A 21120-nucleotide genomic window follows, 5' to 3' on the forward strand; every position below is an offset into this window, starting at 1 on the left:
CTTCCCCACTATGGTTGAACTCGTGTTCTGATTCCTCTCAGTCCCCAGTCAAAGTCAGCAACAGCCAGCCCCTGGCAGAGGAACAAGGTAAAGGAGATGTGAATCTGGGACAGGGCACACAAGCTCCAGCACTGCTGCCATCATCCTCTTTCCTCGTTAGAAGCACTGATCACAATTGTAACTCCATTGTCTGTTAACAGTCGTTCACTTAACGTCTGTTTCCACACTAGACTGGCACTTCTTGAGGACAGGAAGCATGCCTGCTGGTTCACTACAAAATCCTCAGTTCCTTTCAAGGAGCCTGGCTCACAGGTGCTCAGTGAGTGAGCTGACTCCGTATGGGAGATAAGTCATTGCCAATGATTTTTAAAAATTTTCCAAAACACTCTGCAGTAAATGCAGACATGTTTATGTTTATGGTATCATTTGATCCTCATCACATCACACACTGGGTGGCAGAGGTCTCGGTGTGCTGGAGGTGGCTTGCACCAGCTCCTGGAGAAGAAATGTTGCTGAACACTCAGAATGTTTTTGTAAGCTGGCTGTTAAACCATTAGTAACTTGATACTGGATTTGTGGGGATATTCACACCCTGGAAATGGACAAAGACTACAAACAAGGGCTTTTCTTTTACAAAGAGCAGGTGTATCAGCAAACCACTGCAGTAGGTACGTTCAAAACTGTTCTGTGATTGGGTGGGTGGCGAACACTTTAAATACGGTGCCTCTGAGTTTCAGGAAGGTGGAGTGAGACCCTCGAGATCTCTGAGCCTTCCTGCAGTGAGATGCTGGCTCCAAATGCATTTCCTTGTTTCAGCAGGCATTTTCTGAATGCCAACTAGGTACCTGCTGTGGTGAAATGTGATTGGGAAATTAGTGGATAGGACCAAGCAGTTCTTCCCCAGAGCTCCTCTCAAACAGCAGTGCTGGTGCCTGTGCCAGGAGGCCTGGGCGTGCTCAGCACCTGATGCTCCACCACCACGTGGGGTCTAAGAAGAGTCCTGCAGCCACAGACCCAGCATCTGGTGTGCAGGGGTGGCCCACTGTGTTTATACCCTGTCCAGGGCTCCTTCCACAGAACATGCAGCCCCTCTGCCTCCCTCAGCTTCTTGAAGGGAACAGAAGCCACATCTGGACCTCAGCCCACCTCTGGGGCTCCCTCTGGTAGGGCTGGTTCCTGCTCCTTGCATACCCCCAAAACCTACTGAGATCACACTGTGAATGGTGACGAGTCAGAGGCATCAATGGGAACCACATGGACACTGCCCCTAACTGCACGGGGCCAGTTATGAGTTGAACGGTCTGCTTCCCCCCAGTTCATATGTTAATGCCCTAACCTTAGAATGTGACCTTATTTGGTAATAGGGTCCTTGTAGATGTACTTAAGTTAGGATGAGGTCATACTGGAGTGAGGTGGGCCCTCAATCCAATATGGTCAGTGTCCTCAATAAAAGGGAGGATTTGGATAGACACGCACACAGGAAGAACGCCACATGAGGATGAAGGCAGAGATCGGGGTGATGGCTCTATAAGCCAAGAAGTGCTGAAGATGGCCAGCACACCCCCAGAAGCTGGAGGAGAGGCATGGAACAGACTCTCCCTCACAGCCCTCAAAGGAACCCACCCTGATGACATCTTGTTCTTGGACTTCTAGCCTCCGGAAATGCAGGACAATAAACTGTGTTGTTTAAGCCACTTCGTTTGTGGTACGCTGGTACAGCAGTCCCTGAAAATGGGCTGCTTTGCAAACCTCCAAACTGGGCGGCACTTAATGAGAGCTTGAGTTTCTAACAGTGATGTTACAGGCAGACAAGGGTTAGAGCCGCACTCCAGAGACAGGGACTGTATCTAATAGAAGATGTACTGGGCTTTTGGTCAGGTCAGAATGACTCTGAACAGCTCGGGGCTGCTCCATTCTGAGTGTCATCCCTCCAATTCTGTGGGACCCACACAGCTGACCACAGACGCCGTCTGAAGTCACCAGGGTCAGGGACAGGACATCCACAAGTTGCTTCATCGCCAGAACAGTGGCCTCAAGCCTGCACATGTGATCAGACTCGAGAGGCTAGATGCCCGGAGGCAGACCCGTGAGGAAGGTGCAGTGATAGAGAGGTGGAGGAGCTTGGAGGGAGACAGATGGCCTGTGGAACCTGACACAGGGACTTCATATACCCCCGATGCCGGCAAGATATCCACCAACATATTTTCCTCTATTAAAAGGAGTAGTGTTTTCAGCAAACCCACAAAGAAGGAAATTTGATTCATGTCGTCAGGAGAGGGATGGGTCAAATACGTATTCCTGACTTAGATCCTTGGTACAAAGTCCTCACAGGCAGCACATGAATTTAGATACAGTTCTCCTTTCATCACCCCTGGATGCTCCAAGGTAATGCCAGGTACAGAGTAGACACTAGCCAAACACAGCTTTCCTTCCCTCTGCCTCTTCTCTGCATCCCCAAGCGTCCTACTCATCTGATGCGGTGCTGAGAGGGGATAACTCCCTGAACTGCGGGAGATGGGCATCCTGCATTATCTTGCTCTCTGCCCCACTGCCAAGTTCTGCAGGAGCCTGCTTCTCCCGGCTGGAGTGACAGCCCTCCGTGAACTGCAAAACAAACGTGTGGAAGCTTGGAATCCACCTGTGACTTCCGACTCCTCTGAGCTCTGCCTGGGTGTGGCCGGCGGGGCGCTCGTACTCATTTGTGCGTACCTGTCCTCTCAAACACTGACGTGTGCCACGCTAAAGAAAGACGGTTACCTCAGCGTCACACGAGAGGAGAAATCCTTGCCCTAAGGGAGGCAGAGCGCTCTTCCGCCCTAGCTCTGTAAAGCCCACTGCAACTCTCCTGCCCACCAGCAGGGCTCTGGAGGAGCCTGGCACGCAGGGCCCTCTATCTATGAGGACAGTGAGCCCTGAAATCGCCAGGAATGTATACTTTTAAATATTCTCTCTCCAAGTTCCCACATGTACCTTTTGCCTGTCCAGTCACACGTTCCCAATTCCCAGCTCAGAAAATACGATCCAACAAACTACCCGTTAGGAGGGCTTCTGTCTCAGAGGGTGCCCTCAGAATCCCTACACACCCTACGCAGGGGGAGCGACTGCATCAACTCCTCCCTCCTCCAGGGGCCAAAAGCGAGGAGGGCGCCACGGAGCACCGTCGCGGTGAAGGTCTCTGTGGGTTCCCTCCCCTCTCCCGGCTGCCCGTCTAAGCGGACGAAGCAGACCCCCAGCTGTCCAGGCTGCAGACTAGCCAAGTGATGATGTCCTTGCTTCTAGATTCTCTATTTTCTTCAGTAAGAAACTTCTGCCAAGGCCTCAGATTTGTGTCACTTTTGTTTGCAGGCCATCAATTTTCCTTGCCTCACAAAGAGTGTTTTATCTCGTTCTGTCCCAGAGCCTGAGTTCCCGAGAGAGAACACTTAGGGACACGCTGACCTCTCAAGACTTATGTGAAATCAGAGGGAGTTCTTATCAGAGTGAGCCCTTCGAGCTTCTGTCTTCCTCCTCCCACATCTTCCCTTTGCTGCCTACATACTGATGTGATTTTCTTCAAAGTTATCACAGTGATGCGTGATAGGTCTTGGTGCATATTTTGTCAAATAACCACCAGACATTCTCCTCTCTCTTTCTCTCTCCCTGTCTCTTCCCCTCGCTTCTACGTGTGTGCTTTCCTCTGCACGTATATATTCACATACGTCTATACACACTTGAGTCACTGTCTCTGTCTATAGCTTATATCTATGATTATATGTCTACTTATATTTACAGTTGTCATCGCCGTGGAAGCAATCCATGAGACTATCTATGTTGTCAATCAATGCAGGGAACAGGATAGGACTGCCCAATTTTGGTGTGTTTATACGGGGAGGATAGCTGTTAAAAATATCAATTCTATAACAAAACTATAAACCCGACTTCTAACCATTCAACCTTGTAATAGGTTAAATGATAACAAAACATTCATTGATTTTTTTTAAAAGAGTAATAAACAGAAACATGTACCAACTGAAAGAGCAGGCAATCCAATTATAATTAGGAAAACAAAGTGATGAGCCTGAACAGCGCTGCCTTAGTTTTGGGGATAAGTGCTGAAAATGCCGACAACATAACAATGCAGTGTTTGTTTTCTCATGATTAAAGACACTAACACTAATCACCTCATTTTTGAAAGCCATGTGCCAACTGAACAAAGTACAAAACCCAGCAGATAGGTGTAACTGATGTGCTTAAAAAATACCTACATAAACCTAGATCCAAATACAATGAAAATATACAGCAGAAGAATGACTGGGTAAATTTATATTCACCATTCTACTCATTTACGTATCCGTACCACTCTGTCCATCTATCCATTCACCTCTCCATTGATTCAACAATTATGCTTCGAGCTTTTACTATGCTTCAGGCACTGTGTGTGGTATTAATATATACCATGCAGGTGACTCCAATGAAAATAATAATTCTTTCTTGTGATTTTTAGTCATTGTTGCCTAAAATTTCCCAAATTTCCCAGTGTGGCTAGAGGGAGAAGTACTTAAACAGCTGATGACAGACAAGGACATGCCAACGTACCTTTCGTAGCCAGACGGACACAGTTGATTTTGGTCTCCTGTGAACAACAAAAGTGAGACTCCAGTTAATTTGTTGTGGGTTTCATTTTATTTATATAAATGCAGATACATGTTTGCATATATAGGCATGCATATATATTTTTAATTGTAATTTAAAATGTGTCCTTTCCATTCTTTCCCCCATTGGAATCACCTTTTAATTCTGTTTCTTCAGGTCTTTTCATGCTAGGTACATATTTTGTTATTTTTACTTCCTGGCTCCCATCACCTTAAAAGAGTCTTCTCTGGACAGAACCACTTCATAAATACTGCCCAGCACAGAACAACTTTAATCACAACACTGAGCAGGTACACAGTGTGTTCCACTCAACTGCATGGGTCTGTGGATGGTGCCAAGGGCATCCTTCGGAAGCTTGGTCATAAGTAAATAATGCAGCTACATGCATAGCCTGAAACAGACACTTTGGAATAGTTTAGTCAATGTGAATGTGTAAGAATTGAACCACAAAATTCACGTTCAATAAGGTACTTTGGCCCAGAGATCCCTGGTGGACCTTACGGTACTCGTAGATAATGCTGTGTGGGTGTGTTTGTGTGGCATTAGAATCTTCGCTGGGTGACCCAACTAGTTATCATCAGCTGTCTCTCATGTGAACAGGACCCATAAATTTACGGTGTTTCTGGGCATGCAGTTGAGATACAGAAGAGTATGCTTAGAAAGAGAAATCATTTCTGCCCGCGTTACTGGGATCATATCCTAGGAAGTCCTGGAATCGGGTGAAAATTCCAGTTGACTAAATTAACCCGAGCAACAGGGACTGTAAGGTAGCAAATGGAAATAAAGGGCAAAGAACGCAAGTGTGTGAGCCTCAAGGGCCCAGTGCTTGTCTTGCCATTGCTCACACATAACCACTGCGTCTTGAAGGCACCTGGGTTAGGGAGGGTTATGCAGAAGTACTAAAACCCATGAAATTCGGCAGCTAAAAACAGCAACCTTTATTTTCCGCTCAAACTACATGTCCAATGTAGGTGGTTGGGTCTGAGGGGACGGTGGTTGTGGCTGGGAGATACTCTAATCATTGTAGTCACTCAAAGACCAAGGCTGGTACCTCCATTTAACACAATGCTTCAGTGCCCACTGAGGCAGGAGAAAAGAATGATGAAGAGTTAAGCACTGGCAATTACATGTTTGGTATCAAAAATAACACTTTTACTTGACTCAGGTTTCATCAGCTAGAACCAGTCACAGGGCCACACCCTGTGAGGTTGGGAATGGAGTCCTCCACGCACCAAGAAGAGAAGCAATGATGAAGTCTAGAGCAGACTCTATTATACCCATGCACACCTCCGACTGCTAGATACGGTCACTCTTATTAAACCCAAGTGTGACTCCCCAGTGGTCTTGATTCTGTTCTGCAGAACACAGAAAGCCTGCCCTTTCTGTGTAGGAAAGATGTCTGGATACCAAAAGACAGTTCTTAGGTTCATTAACATTCTTCGTCAATAATTCCTCATATGATAAGAGTTCAAGTCCTTTGAACTATCCTAGCTACTCATCCTAGGACATCCTTCAATGTGTCCCTCTTAATGAGAAGGGACTAGAACAGGAAGCAGCAGTCTACGCATAGGATTACCTGGATTATTGCTGTTTTCTATTTTTCTTACTTACACTGGGCTTCTATTAACATACCCCACATTCCAGTTTTTCATTGATCACAGTGAATGAGCTATCAACCTCTTCCCCACCAAAAAAAAAAAAAAATCAGCCTGCTACTACGTATATAAATGTGGTTGTGTTATGGAACCCAAATAAAGAGTCACAAACGACAGTACTGACTTCCCTCTTCTCCGAGGACTACAGCCTAGCATCATATTCTTTGCCTTATGTAAGTTTGGGGACATACATTTTCCCCTAACTTTATCTGGATCAATAACATAAGCAGTAACCTGGAAAATGCCACCAACAGAACTCAGTGGCATGTACTAGAACCCTTCTTCCGGGCTGGCATTCCTCTGCTTATCAGAATCTCTGGGTGGTTATCTTACCAGTTATTCATCTCCCCAACTGCATATGCACTCAGATCCTATGACTGTATGTTCCCACAAGATTAGCTTAACAATAGGGTCAAAGTCACTTCAGATACTGGTGCTCTGTCTCCTGCATTTCCCCAGCTGGCTCAAGAACTATCTTAAAGAAAGAAGGTTGGGTTGACATGACTCGTTCTTTGGAACAAGTGTTTCCTTTCCTTTCCTTTTTTCAATGCTAAAAGTGTTCCTTTTTTAAAGTAAATAATTGTTTCATTTAAAAAAATGAAAAATGCAGAAATTTTAAAAGAACGTGACATATTATGATTCAAATACACGAAGTATTCATTTGAGGTATTCATATAATATTTGAAGTGTGCTACATTTCAAGAAAAGGGATTTTTAAAAGAATGTATCCAGAAGACAGAAAGAAAGGAAAATGAGAAAAAACATATAAAAATAAAGCAGAACTTTCTAAATGAGATGCCAAAAAAGCTCAAGCCACGTATGAGTCAAAACTTGAAAATGATGATAAAAGTGAGCAAATTAGTTTTTTGTTTTCATGTTTGGAAAAAGAGCAGAGTTCTTCAACTCCTGTTAGCTTCCATGTCTGTTCTTTGGGTTAAAGGGTCAATGAACAGAAGCCTGAGATGGTTAAGGAAAGTCTGACATCCAGAGGACTGGGGGATTGTGTTGAATGGGAGGGGTGCCAAAAGAGCAGAAGGATCTCCAACTTTCTACTAATAGAAAGAAGAAGAAAGATTTTGCAAGTACTATGTCAGGAAACTTGCCAATTCTGTGCATGATTGTTAAGTATAGCAAAGAGCAAGAGTTTGGTAAGCTTCACCGTTGGGGGATATTTGTAAGGATGTGTCTAGACTTTACAGAGAGTCCACCTCATCTCTTTACATCTATGAATCTCTCTTCATCGAATAGTGCTCGTTTCAGCAGCACATATACTGTCATCATCGAATAATCTTAAATGTGGAAGATGCTTTATATTCAAAGATGTTGGTTCCAGTATTCTTTATAAAAGTGAAAATGAAGAGCAACATACATGCCTAACCTACGGGCATGCTAAAGAAAGATGAGGTCTACCGACACAGCGGAATTTCATAAAGCTGTTAACAAAAACGATTATGAGGGCTATGTAACAACATGGAATAGGACACATAAGAAAATATTAAATGCTTAAAGCAAAGTAGAGTTTCTATTGAAACTAACATGCAAATATAAGCATTGAAAAAGTAAGTCCTGAAGGAAATGTACTAAATCTTAAAAACTGTTGCACAGTGAATTTAAAGTATAACATACATGTCGACAAATATACTAATCTTAAACACAGTCTGCCAAATTGTTCACAAAGTAAACGCCCACTTATGACCAGCACCCAGATCAAAACACCCAGCATTACCAGCACCTCCGAAGCACCCTTCATGCTCCCTCTGGGTCACTTCTTTCCAGCAAAGGTGAAGGCTAATGTGCCCTTTGTGAGAATGTTCTCTTTAAAATGTGTCACGTCAAAGGGAATATCGGGTAGCCACATGGTTTATTTTACTGCTCTCTCTTCCTCATTTGGTCATTCCTGAGGACTTCCTAATTCTCTGTAGAATCACCTTCTCTTCCACAGTTGCGTGCATGAAAGTGAACCCTTCCTTCACACCACTTTCTCCACCCCGCATCTACTAAACTGTTTTGTCATCTAGAGTGCATGTCTGGTTATGTTTAATGCTTCCTGGCTCTTGCAAACGTGATGCTGACATATCTGCTCTCTCCCAAGTTCCTGACATCTTTAATTCCATAACCAATTCGTCTTTGTTGGTTAGGATTAGGTACAGAATAACAAAGTCCTGAGTCACTCTCTTGACCTCCTGGGTGACTGGATCACCAGCAAGCAGGCCAGGAACATGCTGGATATTCTGCACCCTTTCATACGGGACGTCTGGCCTGTGTACATATATGTACCCAAGGTCCCCAGTCAGTTCAGTGAAAAGGAAATGAGTACTTTCTTTGTGCCAAGATTATATAAGGCTTTGGGAAAAGGAGAAACATCTGGCATGTTTTCTGTTCTATCTCCACAGTACAATACAATTTCATTCCCCCATTATTTTAACCTCACTCATATTTCACTTTCCACCCTAGACTTGCAGGTCTGCACACAGGTATGTATCACCTCGGGGTAGAAGATGATGTCCTAACTCTTGTGCTTCTGCTGAGACCTCACACCTACACCTACTTACAACCTCCATTTAGGGCTTAGGCCAAATCTAACTCATTCATCAATCCTTCCATCCATCCATCCTTCAACTATTAACTGAATTTATAGGCTGTCTATCTAATTAAGGGGCTCTCAGTAGCTGCTGTTTACTATCCAGAAGGACTTAGATTAAGCTGGACTGCCAGCCTGACCAAGAAGCCCTGGTACCTGGATAATACGTACAATTCTCACTCTACTGCCCCATTAGACTGCCCTATTTAACAGGATTAGGATTTACCTCTCATCTCATTGCTTTCAAATAGTTTTCCCAGTTACCCTAATTCATACCTTTGTCTCCTCTAAGACTGAGCTATCTCAGTTAATACGATGGGTTTAGCCCTGACCCCACAGTCTCTCTATAGTTTTCCCAGTTGCTTTGTCTTCTGCCTTAATTTCCCTCTTAGACTGGGCTGGGGCCCTCACTTATCTCTTTATTCATTTGATCAACCAGTCAACACATATTTCTTGATATGATCATTACTGATCAAGTTGATCATTACTGATCAAGTTGATCATTAATTTTTTATTGAAGTATAGTTGATATATGGTGTTGTGTTAGTTTTCTGGTGTACAGCATAATGACTTAGTTATACATTTTTACATATATATTCTTTTTCATTATAGGTTGTTACAAGATATTGAATATAGTTCCCTGTGCTGTACAGTAGGACTTCGCTGTCTATCTATTTTGTATATAGTAGTTTGTATCTGCTAATCTCAAACTCCTAATTTATCCCCACCCCCACTTTCCCATTTGGTAACCATAAATTTGTATTCTATGTCTTTGAGTCTGTTTCTGATTCATAAATAAGTTCATTTGTGTCACTTTTTTAGATTCCACATATAAGTGATATCATATGATATTTGTCTTTCTCTGTCTGACTTACTTCACTTAGTATGATCATCTCTAGGTCCATTCATGCTGCTGAAAGTGGCTTTATTTCACTGATTGTGTTGCTCACTAGTGAATGATCACTATGTGCCAAGCATTGTGCTGGGTGCTGCTGTCACAAGAATGAACAAAATAGACATGGTCCCTGTCTTCACGGAGCAGGCAAACATTATTTTTATGATATCTGTGGCAAATATTAGATAACTATTCTCACAAATAAATGTATAATTACAAATTGCAATAAACACTGTGAGGGGAAAAATGGTAGATACTATATATACGTAAAGAAGATGACATGGGGTGTGAGTGGGAAGGAAAGATGGTTTACTGCTTTGAGCAAGGACCATTTAATAATGTGATGAAGTATCATGGAAGGGTGTCCCAGACTCAGAAACAGATGTGCAAAGGCCTGGGAGTGGGAAAGTACATGGCAAAGTCGAAGACATAAAGAAGTCTGTTGTGTTCACATTATAATGAGGTTTTGAGAAAATGATATCAGATGAAGCTAGAGACATAAGCCTGGTAGAGTCTTTTCAACTGTTTGGTCTATATTTTAAGAAAAACAGTCAGCCATCAAAGAGTTACGAGCAGGAAGAATAAAATTTTCAGATTTACATTTTTTTTTTAAATGTAGGGGCTGTTGTACAGAGAAGAGACTTAGTGCACAAGAGAGACTAGTTGGTGGGGAGAGTGGGATGGTGTAGTCTAGCCAAGAGATGGTGGTGGCTTGGCTGCAACCTCCTCCACTTTTGGAAAGTACATTTTGACTCTGCCTGACCCCAGAGACCTCCCACCACCTCACCACGTCCCATGCCTCTGGTGCTGATACCTATTGGGTCCTCAGCCTAGACTTCTGGCACTCCAATTTCTCATGACTCTCTTCTACTGCGCTGATCCCTCAGCTATTGTTTGGCCTCAGTGTGGTTCATCCATTTAGTGTGTCAGTCCCTGAAAGCATCATTAAGGAAAAAAAAAAAAGAGGAAGGTTCTCTTTTCTTAAGGTATCTATTTTGAATATTTTATTTTTCATTCTTATAGCAAGGCTATGAGATGAGTACCACAATGCTCTTTTTTTTTTTTTCCATCATGAAACAGGATTAAATACAATTTCCCAAGGTTAGGCAGATAGTAAGCCAGGCTAAAACCCCAAGTAACCTTTAGGCAAATGGCCTTCTTTTCTGAGGTATCTGTTGGTCAATGTGTCTTTGCCACTGAGGTTAGATGCCCTGTTTTCTCGACTTGTCCACAGGCACACAGTGACAACGGAGCACAGCCATATTTTTGAAAAACAGGCTAAGCAAAACGAAATTGTTTTGACCTCAAACTGGGCCCTGAGCAGTCAGAAAGCCAGTGATGGAAAAGGGAAGCAGATAGGCTCTGGGAACTCTGAGCAGCCCAGAACCATTAGAACCAGGTCACCTGGCAGACCCACCCTCTGGAAAAACTGAGTGAAGAATGCCTTTTAAGGCATGAAAGGGCCAGAGTGCCCTTTGAGATGTAACTCCCTAGAAAGCATGTGTGCTGCAATCTGCAGACCCTGAGCCACCAACAAGAAGAGGCAAAGGAGAGCCTCAGGCTGCAGGAGAACTGGCTACTGGTGGCACACTCTTCTAACTGGATAGGCGTTTGTCGCCGACCTTATCAGATCTTCCTGGAAGGCACTAGGCTGTGCTTTGCAACAGCCAGTGCCCTGAGCACGACTCTAAGGGAGGAAGCTCCCAAGTAACATGCAAGCCCATTCAGAAAACTCACAGCTAAACTCAAGCTCCGAGAATCTTTTGTCCTCTCTCTAGATGCAGACTCTATTGCCTCACCTCACCAACTCTTTTATCTGAGTGCTCTCACCAAGGGTCGACAAAGATCTTCATAGGGTCAGTTCTGCTGGTCACTGCTCCACCCCTATCTTCCTCAATTTCTCATTAATGGTAGTTGCGACCAATCACTTTCTCTTTGACTCTTTTTCTCCTTTTGCCTTTTGGGTCATTCTCCACTCCAGGTTTTTCTCCTACCTCACTATCTGTTCCTTATCCTTTTAAAAAACTTTTTTAATTTAAATTTTATTTTATTTGGTTAGATACTTATCATCTTCTTGACCTCCAAACATCGGACTGGTCTCATTTTATATCCTCCCTCCTCTGTGTCCCAGGTTTACCACTAGCAGATCACACTAGTTACAAGGCTTTCAGTACTGAATGCTTGTGACGCTCCAATTTCTAACAACGGTATTCCTGAGATTCAGGCTCACATATCCATCCATCTACTTGAAATATTCACAATACGCTTACAAACCTCCAGAAGGAGCTTCTGTTACTCCCTTCACTTCTACTCCAGGCCTTATTCTCCTCATTTCCGGTTTTCTCCATTTCAGTAAATATTATCATTGTCTATTCAGGGTTGATTAAGTAAAAAAACCTAGGAGTCATCATTGATTCTTCTAGTTCCATAATTTTCCAAGACCAATCCACAATCAATTCCTGTGGCTCCCAGTAGTTAAAGGAAGTGGTAAGCATCAAATATCAAATCTCCTGACATATCCTTCAAAAAACAACACAGGAAAACAAGAAAAAAAAAGCTATACAAAATTCAGAACCTCAACATCATTAAAATACAGAGAACCCTCCAAACTTCATAGCCCCTGTTAGTAGAAAAACAATCACTGCGGTTGAATGAAATATTTAAGGCTCTCAACACAAGCCTTTGCAGAGAGCCTGGGCTGTATGGAAAAACAACATGAAAGACAGAAAAGGTACGCTAGTGAGGCTGGAAGATTTTCTAAAACGGTCTTCAGGAAGACCAAGTTCCTATATGTGAAAATTCTGGAAAAAAAAAAAAGCCTGCTAGAATAAGGCAATGAGTATGTGGAAACTTGAAGCACAAAGAATTCAAGGTGGTACTCTTCTATAGGTATCACTTATGGGGGAAAATATAGTAAAGAGAAGGGAGAAGTGTCTTTGGGAGATTGGATGATTTAAAGGGAAAGGGGGCAAAAGAAGGAATTTTAAGACACTATAAATCAAAAGAACAACACACAGAAGGCACACAACCACTTACCCTCCATGATACAAAAAACTCGGGCCATCCATTAATAAAAACACACTTCTCTGCCTTATCAGAATGCAGTGCTTTTGAATCCCAAATCTAAAAAACGAATACATGGAAGGAGCCAAATAAAGCTACTATACGAAGAAACTAGAACCTAAATATCAAAGCACCCCAACTAATAAAAATCTACCCCCTCAAAAAATTACAAACCAAAAGAAAATTATAACACAATACTCCAAACTAAATTAAATTTCCTCAAACAACACTGAAGTAGAAATGCAAAGATTAACTGAGTCAAATGGTGGTGTGGCAGCCGGACTGAAGAGGAAATGGGGAGATGCTGACCCAAGAGTTATTTTATACCGGATGAGTAAGTTCTGGAGATTTGTATAATACTGTTTTTCATACTTGAAATTTGCTAAGAGAGTAGATCTTAAGTGTTCTCACCGCACACTATGAGAGGTGATGAATGTGTTAATTAGCCTGACTATGGTGATCATTTTACAAGGGAAGGAAGGGGGAAGGGACAAAGCTGGGGTATGGGATTAACAGGTACAAACCACTATGTATGAAATAGAGAAGCAGCAAGGATGTATTGTACAGCACAGGGAATTACAGCCATTATCTCGTAATAACTTACAATGGAGCATAATCTTCAAAAATACTAAATCACTATGCTGTATATGTGACAGATACAATATTGTAAATCAACTGTACTTCCAAAAAAAAAAAAAAACCCAAACAAACAAAAGATTTTCCCTTATCACACTGTACACCTTAAATATATACAATTTTTATTTGTTAATTATACCTAATCATGCTGGAAAAAATGCTGACAAGAAGAAGTTAAGTAAGAAAAGAGGATAAAAGGTATTAATAAGTATAAGAACAAAGATAACTACTAGAACAAAAATATAGTACCTTCTAAATGTCAAATGAAAATTTAAAATAAAAGAATAAGGAAAACACATCGACAAATATTACAAAATTAATACAGTAAATTATGATGTAAGGAACATATGACAGAGTTGAGACCAAACATATCAGTCACATCAGCAAATGTGAATGGATTTAACTCATATGATTACATGAAAAAGATTTCAAAATGACTCATAAAGCAAGACTCAACTGTCTGCTATACATAAAGGTCACAAACAAAGTAAATTCTGAAAGGCAACAATAAAAGAGTGGGAGAAACTATAAATGGAAAAAAAAAGAAAGGAAGGAAGTAGTAGCAGTGATTCTGATATCAGACAGAGAGCAATTTAAAAAGCATTAAATATAACAAAGGACATTTTTTAATGCTAAACCCACAATTAGCAAGAAATATTCACAGGCATGAATATCTATGTAACAAAAACCACAGTGATCACCTTTATGAAGTAGAAACTATAAGAGATGCAAGAATAATAAAGGGCTACTGTCAGTACACGAAAGATCAAGTGGCAAAAAAAAAGAAAAGAAAAGAAAAGGATACAGAAGAGCTAAAATAATTAGGCATATCAAACCCTACAGACTGATAATAGAGAAAAACCTTCTTTTTATGAGCTTATGAAACATTCAGAAAAATTTACCACATACTAATTAAGAAAGCATTGCTATGTTGAATAAAATATAAATATATAAGAAAATTCTTTGGTTACAACATAATGAGAAATTATTGACAATATAGAAAAACAAAATAGGTCCTTCTGCCTAAAAATTTACAAAATAATTTCTCCTGGCCAAATTGTATGTGAAAGAGGAAGTTGTAAACACAAATTTAAATATTTTTAAACAAAATAATGAAAACGCTACATTTGGAACCTATGAAAAACTTTAAAGCAGTGACTAAAGTATATTGGCAAAATGAAGGAACGAAAAAAAATGAACTAAAATTATAGCACAAACATCTAGAAAGGAAACAAAAAATGGGCAAAAAGGACCACAGAAGGGAATAATAAAGACAAAGCAGAAATTATTGAAGCAGAGAAGAGAAAAACAGTAGAAAAAGGGGAAAAAGAGCGGAAGCACCAATACACAAAAGAAGAAATGACAAAAGGGAAGTAACCATTGAAAAGGAAGACATTTTTAAAAAACAAGACTACTTTTCAGATCTCCGAAAATAATTTTGAAAAGCTACATGGAATTGATAATTGCCTAGGGAAGCATAGCTTATAAAATAGATTTCATTAGAAATAAAAACAATGGATCTAATTCCATAGCATAAATAGAGGAAGACGTTAAGGAGCTACCCCATACAGAAAACACCATGCCAAAATATTTACACAGGGAATTTCTCCCAGACTTTTAAAGACAGGATAGTACTGACGTAAATTCTTCTACAGCATGGAAACCAAAGAAAAACGTCTCCATTTTTAAATGAAACCAGCGTAATATTGACACCTAAATTTCGTGAAGAAAATACCAAGAAAAAGTGAGGGGGGTGGTGAGAGGGGAAATAATGGATCAACTTTACTTTTGAATATGTACTACTATTATGTATGTTGGTAAACAGAATCCAACACTGCAGTGAGAAAAATAAAATGCCATGACCAAGTGGAACATATTGTACAATGGAAGGGGGGTTCAGTGTTAAGAAGTCCATTTGCATAGTATATACCATGTTAATGGGTCAACTGAGAAAATCATATTATCTCTATTAATGCAGAAAAAGCATTTGACACAATTTAACACCCATTCCTGATTAAAAGGAAAAACTTGAGGAAATAGGGATTGATTAATATTTAATGATATAATAAAATATGTGTATAGCTGAGCTCTAAAACCATCATCTTACTTAACAGAAACCTCGTAAGGCATTTGTGCCAAGATAAAGAGTAGGATGTCTTCTGCTTCCATTACTCCTTTACATCAAACTAGAAGTATTAGCCAGTGCATCTGGATAAAAGAAATCAATTAGAGGTATACGAATTGGAAATTAAACTTTAAAATATCTGTTTGCAGATGACATAACAGTATATCTGAAAATCCTTAGAGAACCAATGATGAAAGGTAGCAGGATATAAAATTGCTCCAACCAGCCTCAGTCAGAGGACATCATGGCAGCAAATCCCATTTACTTTGGCAACAAAGATTAAATACTTGGTATAAACTTAGCAAGAACTGCAAAACCTATGTGAAGAAAACTTTACAACACCCTGGAGAGACACAAAAGTGACTTGAACAAATAGAAAGATACCCTCTGTTCTCAGCAAGGATAATTCAACATCTTAAAGATGTCAGTTTATCCTAATTAATGTATAAATTTAACGCAATCCCAGTAAATTGCTAACGGGCTTTTTATGGAGCTGGACGAGTTGACACTAAAGCTTATGTGAAAAAATGAACATGCAAGAAGAGCTAGGAAATCACTGGAAGGGAAAAGCCAGGTGGGGGGATTTGCCCTATCAGATACTGAGGCACAGAGCCTTTATAATTAAAACTATGAGGTAATAGCCCATAAATAGGAAAATGGGCTGGTGGAATAGAATGCAAAATCCAGAAAAAGACACAAGAACATATGAAAATTTAAAATATGTGAAAAGTGGCATCTCAAATTATTGGGGCAAAGATGGACTTTTTAACAAATGTTGCTAGGACAACTAAGCAGACATTTGGGAAAAAAGATAAAATTAGATACATACTTTATACCATGCACAAAAATAAACACCAAGTGTCAGGAATTCAAATGCAAAAAAAAAATTTAACTATACAAGTTCTAGAAACAAACATGGATTAATTCCTTTATAACCTTGGTGTAAGGAAAGGCTTTTTCGTAATGATTCAAAGTCTGGATGTAAGTTTTTAAAAAAATGATGCATTGGACTACATTTTTTTTTGGTGTGACAAAAACACTCTAAAGAGAAGTCTAAAAAATTGCAACACATATCACAGATAGTTAATCTCTCTGATATAGAAGCAGCTCTTAAAAATTGAGAAAAAAGGTAAAAAATCCTAATAGAAAATTGGGCAGAAGATATAAACATATTGTTTAAAAACTGTATAAAAATGTCTCCTAAATATATGAAATGATGAAAAAAATGATTTCTTTGTATATTTACTAATTGTCACTTTCCATGCTCCCCACACGATGTAACGATCATGAAAGCAAGAGACTTGCCCATCCTTTACATTGATGGCATAGAGCCTGGCTTTAAAAAAATGAATTAAATTAAGCAGTCAAATGCTAGTTTCACTTCTCATTGGTTGCGTGACCTTGGGTAAATTCCTTAAGCTTTCTGAGTCACAGTGTCCTCATCTAAGGAATGTAGCGGTATACTCCGCACATCTCACTGGGTTGTACAAAATTCTGAGTACACAAGTACCTGAGAGATGCAAAGAAGGATACATGCGTGGCTTTATTATTGTAAAAAATGATGTTGGGACTGTTGACAAGACCATTTTCCTTGTCTTCAACGGAATAAATTTCAGGCTTTTTAGCCTGGCAAGCAAGGCCCCCCATTATCTGCTCTCTGTCTCTCTCAGGCCTTCTCTCTATATCCCAGAACAAGTCCCACCAAATCTCCCCAAATGTATCACAGAATTCTCAATCTTTGGGCCTCGGTCCTGGTGCCCCCTTTGCAGGACACACTCTGTTCTCTGTCCTATTGTCTGTGTGGGGAAATAACCACTTATCTTTCACTATTCAGCTCAAATGTTACTTTTTATACGAGACTTTTCCTGAGCATCTCCTGATCCTTTCCACCTCCAGGCTTCCAGGTGCACACTGGGTATTCTGCCAGTATGATGACTGATACAGTTTATTGTACACATTTGTTTTCATAACTGTCTTTTACACTGGATTGTGGGTTCCCTGAGGGCAGAGACTGTATCTTATTGATTTCTGTATCCTCTCACTGACTCAGAGCAAGTCCTTAATAAATGGCTGTTGGATTTTTAGCATCATCATCATCACCATCAATCAATATCCCCTTACAGAGGAGAACACGGCCAACGACGGTATAATTTTGCAGAGTAAATAAATGTGGACAAAGTATGGGAGACTAGGTTCAAGACATGGCTCTGACCTTGGGCAAATCACTTCTCTGTGCTGGATTCCAGTTTCTTATTCTGCCAAGAGAAAAGAATGGCTACAATCTATGCGCTTCCTTCTAAAACTACATTTCATGCTTCTCATTCCGCAGTTCTAGGACTTTGAGGTGATGAAGCAGCTGTACAAATTATCTCCTAATTGGGATGTCAGAATTGTGGTTCCTCTGAGCCTCATGGAGACAGGCTTAGACCTTCCACCAGGGGCTTTCAGATCTAAATCAACCTAGGCCAAAGCTGTCCTTCGTGCCTCCCTGCACAGCTCTTAGCTGACCTTAATGATATGATCCCTGCTCTTGGTGAAAGATCCTTTGAGCTGTAATTACTAACTGATGTTTGTAAAGTCTTTGAAATTCTTAGGTGACAGATGTAATCAAAGGCCAATTTATTACGATAATTGTTATTAGTACAGCTCCTCGTTATTTGTGAACAGCAGGGCCAGCAGGTGTTTCCAGACTGAGCAGGGAATTGAGTCTGGCCATGTTTGGTGGGAGAAAGAGAAAAATGTGGATGTGTGGGGGATCTGGGTTCCTTTAGGGACTCCTGCTGGTCCCACTCTAGCCAGATTCCACTTGATGGGGTTATGACTCAGCAGGAAGCATGGCACTAATTGCTCAGGACAACCTAACAGCATTTTCACATGCACAGGTTCGAACCCAGGTCAGTCTCTTGCTTCCGGAATGTGCTTCAGCAAGCCTCTCTGAGTCTCAACGAGCTTATCTCTGAAATGAAGATACACATAGCATCACACTCACTTAACTGTGGTTGGAGAATGGGTCTGAGGCAAGTAAGAGTAGATGTGGGAAGACCAGTTGAGAGGCTGTTAAGGTTTCCTAGGCAAGAGATGATGGTGTTCAGAACGAGGATGGCAGCACTAGAGATGAGAAAGTATATGGACTGGAGAGGAGTTTAGAGTGTGGAGTCAGTAGGACTTGAAGACAATTGGATATAGAAGGCGAAGTATCTTGGACAACTCAGACTTCTGAGCTAGGAAAGACCTAGGATTGTTTTTGGAGGGAAGGAATTATTTTTTAAAAAATTGTCTACTATTTCCATCAGTCTCTAGGTTTTTTTTTTTTTGAATCTCCTCTAAACTTTGTATCCTAATAGTTTATAAAGTTGGGGGCCATGATACAAAAGATGGAACTTGACCACAATTGAGCCTCCAGGATGCGTCTGCAGAAGAACTCTCACTGCTGCACTTGTCTTTCTGTAAGCACAACATTCCCAACCTTCCTTTGAAGTCTCACTCCCTCTCTCTCCTCGACGCACCCAGCATGCCAGCTGGTCTCTTTGCACACCCTGGACTTCACTGATTTTGCTTCTTCTGTCTGAATTCCCTCTTCCCACACCCCAACCACAGTCTATTCATATTTGATTGGTGGGTTAAAAGTGTCTGCGCACCCATACTTTTTTTTGTTGTTCTTTCCTTAGTGCACCCCACATTCTGTCTCATATTTACCACTTGTGATATTCTAATAATGACAGCTGGCATTAAGTGAGTGTTTATTGCATACCAACCACCATGATAAGCATTTTTTCATGCATCTTCTCATTAAAAATTTACAAACATTTTTATAAAGTTGATACTACAGGCATCAAAATTTTCCAAGTGAGAATGAGACTCAGAGTCTAAATCACTTGCCTAAGGTCACATATGGTCAGTGCCAATCTCTGCGATAGGGAAGATCCCCTACTAGGCATATTCATAAAAAATTGCTAAGGGGAAAGAAACTTTGAGACCCATTAATCTTATTTAATGGAGTTAATTAATAACATTAATGCTGTTATACAGCACAAGAAATAGAATCCTTGAGTGTAAATGGCTCCATTAAATTCCAGTTTAATGCTGTATCACAACACTGACAGAGAAGGGACCGATGAAGTGTTTGAACAAAAATGATGTTATAATATTGACTGGTATCTCCTCAAGGTTCGTTATGTAAGGATATATATGATAAATCCTCCTTCTAGTGTTTCTCATGAAAAATAGGTATACGTCTTTCTATCCAGTAAGGGAAGCTATGTACACTGGCCATATGCACCTTTTGGCCTTGGCTTCCAGGAAGCTCGAGAGATATAGATAATGTTCTATTTCATTAACCACCTATATTATACCTCTGGCATAATGATAACCTTTCCACCACTAAGATTCGTGAACTATTTAAAAATTTTATTTTAACTCAATATGTATACATACATATTCATATGTGTGTCTACATACATATACATGCTAAAATGTTTATTTATATGAATGTGTATACGTATGTACACACATATGCTGAGTTTGCACACACACACACAAACATACACACACTTATGTTTTTAGCAACACCTTCATTCCAAAGGTGCTTAGGAATGTGCAGAGTTTTCACACCTACTGTTTCCTCCTCACAAAGATTCCAGTGAGTCCTGGAGGGCACGTCTCATCCCCACTTGACAAGCAGAGAAAGTAAAGCTCAGTAGGCCAATATTCAGTTCACATAGCTATGACACGGCACAGCCAGTTCTTAAACCCATGGAGCCAGTTTCCAAGTTCAGAGGTTTTCCCACTTTTTCTTTTCACCACTAGGGGGCCAATTGGGCTGAACTTCTTGAAGACGCTCAGTTGGGAAGGGGCCTGATGGAGGCAGAAACGCTGCTAAATGGAAAGTTAGGCTGCCATTTCCACGAGCCTTTTGGGGGTGGGGGTCTAGAACAACGATGCCTCAAGGCCCAAGCTGACAAGATTATCAGCTGTCAATATGTGGGTAACCTTCATCTCCTTCTCCAAACGAGTTTAAAGTATATTTGCATTGAAAAGAAAATGTTCTTGGTCCCTCAGGTCTCATACCATGATAATAAAATCTGTAGGAACTGTAAGTGAGTGAAAAATAAATTAGCAACCTGGGAGAGCTCATCCTGGTATTTGTACAAGGTGATACTCAGGGAATTTCTCTCTCAGATGGAAAGAGAAGTTTGAGACCTAACGGCTCCAACAGAAACCCAGGGCTTTCACAAGCAAGTGGTAAGGCTCAGTGGGTAGAATGGAGGCCTGGAAGTAGACATGCCCAAGGGGTGGGTGATCCCCAGGGGGCAGAATCCACTGAGGGTGGGGAGGAGGTACAGGCAGGTAGATGGGGCGTGGAACCTAGGCTCTGGGAACAGACAAGAACTGAGAGGGGACATTTAATAGGACAAAGCTTTCCCAAGTGGTTATAGGAAAGTGTGTGGATAACCCTGGATTGTTTGTGTCCACTTCTCAGTTCTCCTTTCTACTTGCACAGGGCTCATAAAACCCAGAAATATGTTCCCAACAT

The 21120-nt window shown here is 40.9% G+C and overlaps 1 protein-coding gene across 19 annotated transcripts in view; it reads right to left on the reverse strand.

Moving 5' to 3' along the window:
* Positions 1–21120, reverse strand: part of PTPRT (protein tyrosine phosphatase receptor type T) — a 1148549-nt gene that overhangs the window by 186044 nt on the left and 941385 nt on the right. For all 19 annotated transcript variants that reach the window (XR_012061742.1, XM_072944247.1, XM_072944255.1 and 16 more), the window contains one exon: positions 4576–4612. Coding sequence is in view for 18 of the 19 variants with exons in the window: in XM_072944247.1 (XP_072800348.1) it covers positions 4576–4612 (37 nt within the window). In the remaining variant the exon portion in view is untranslated. The remainder of the gene's footprint in view (positions 1–4575; positions 4613–21120) is intronic.

This window comes from Vicugna pacos, chromosome 19, assembly GCF_048564905.1.
Source record: "Vicugna pacos chromosome 19, VicPac4, whole genome shotgun sequence".
NCBI lineage: Eukaryota > Metazoa > Chordata > Mammalia > Artiodactyla > Camelidae > Vicugna > Vicugna pacos.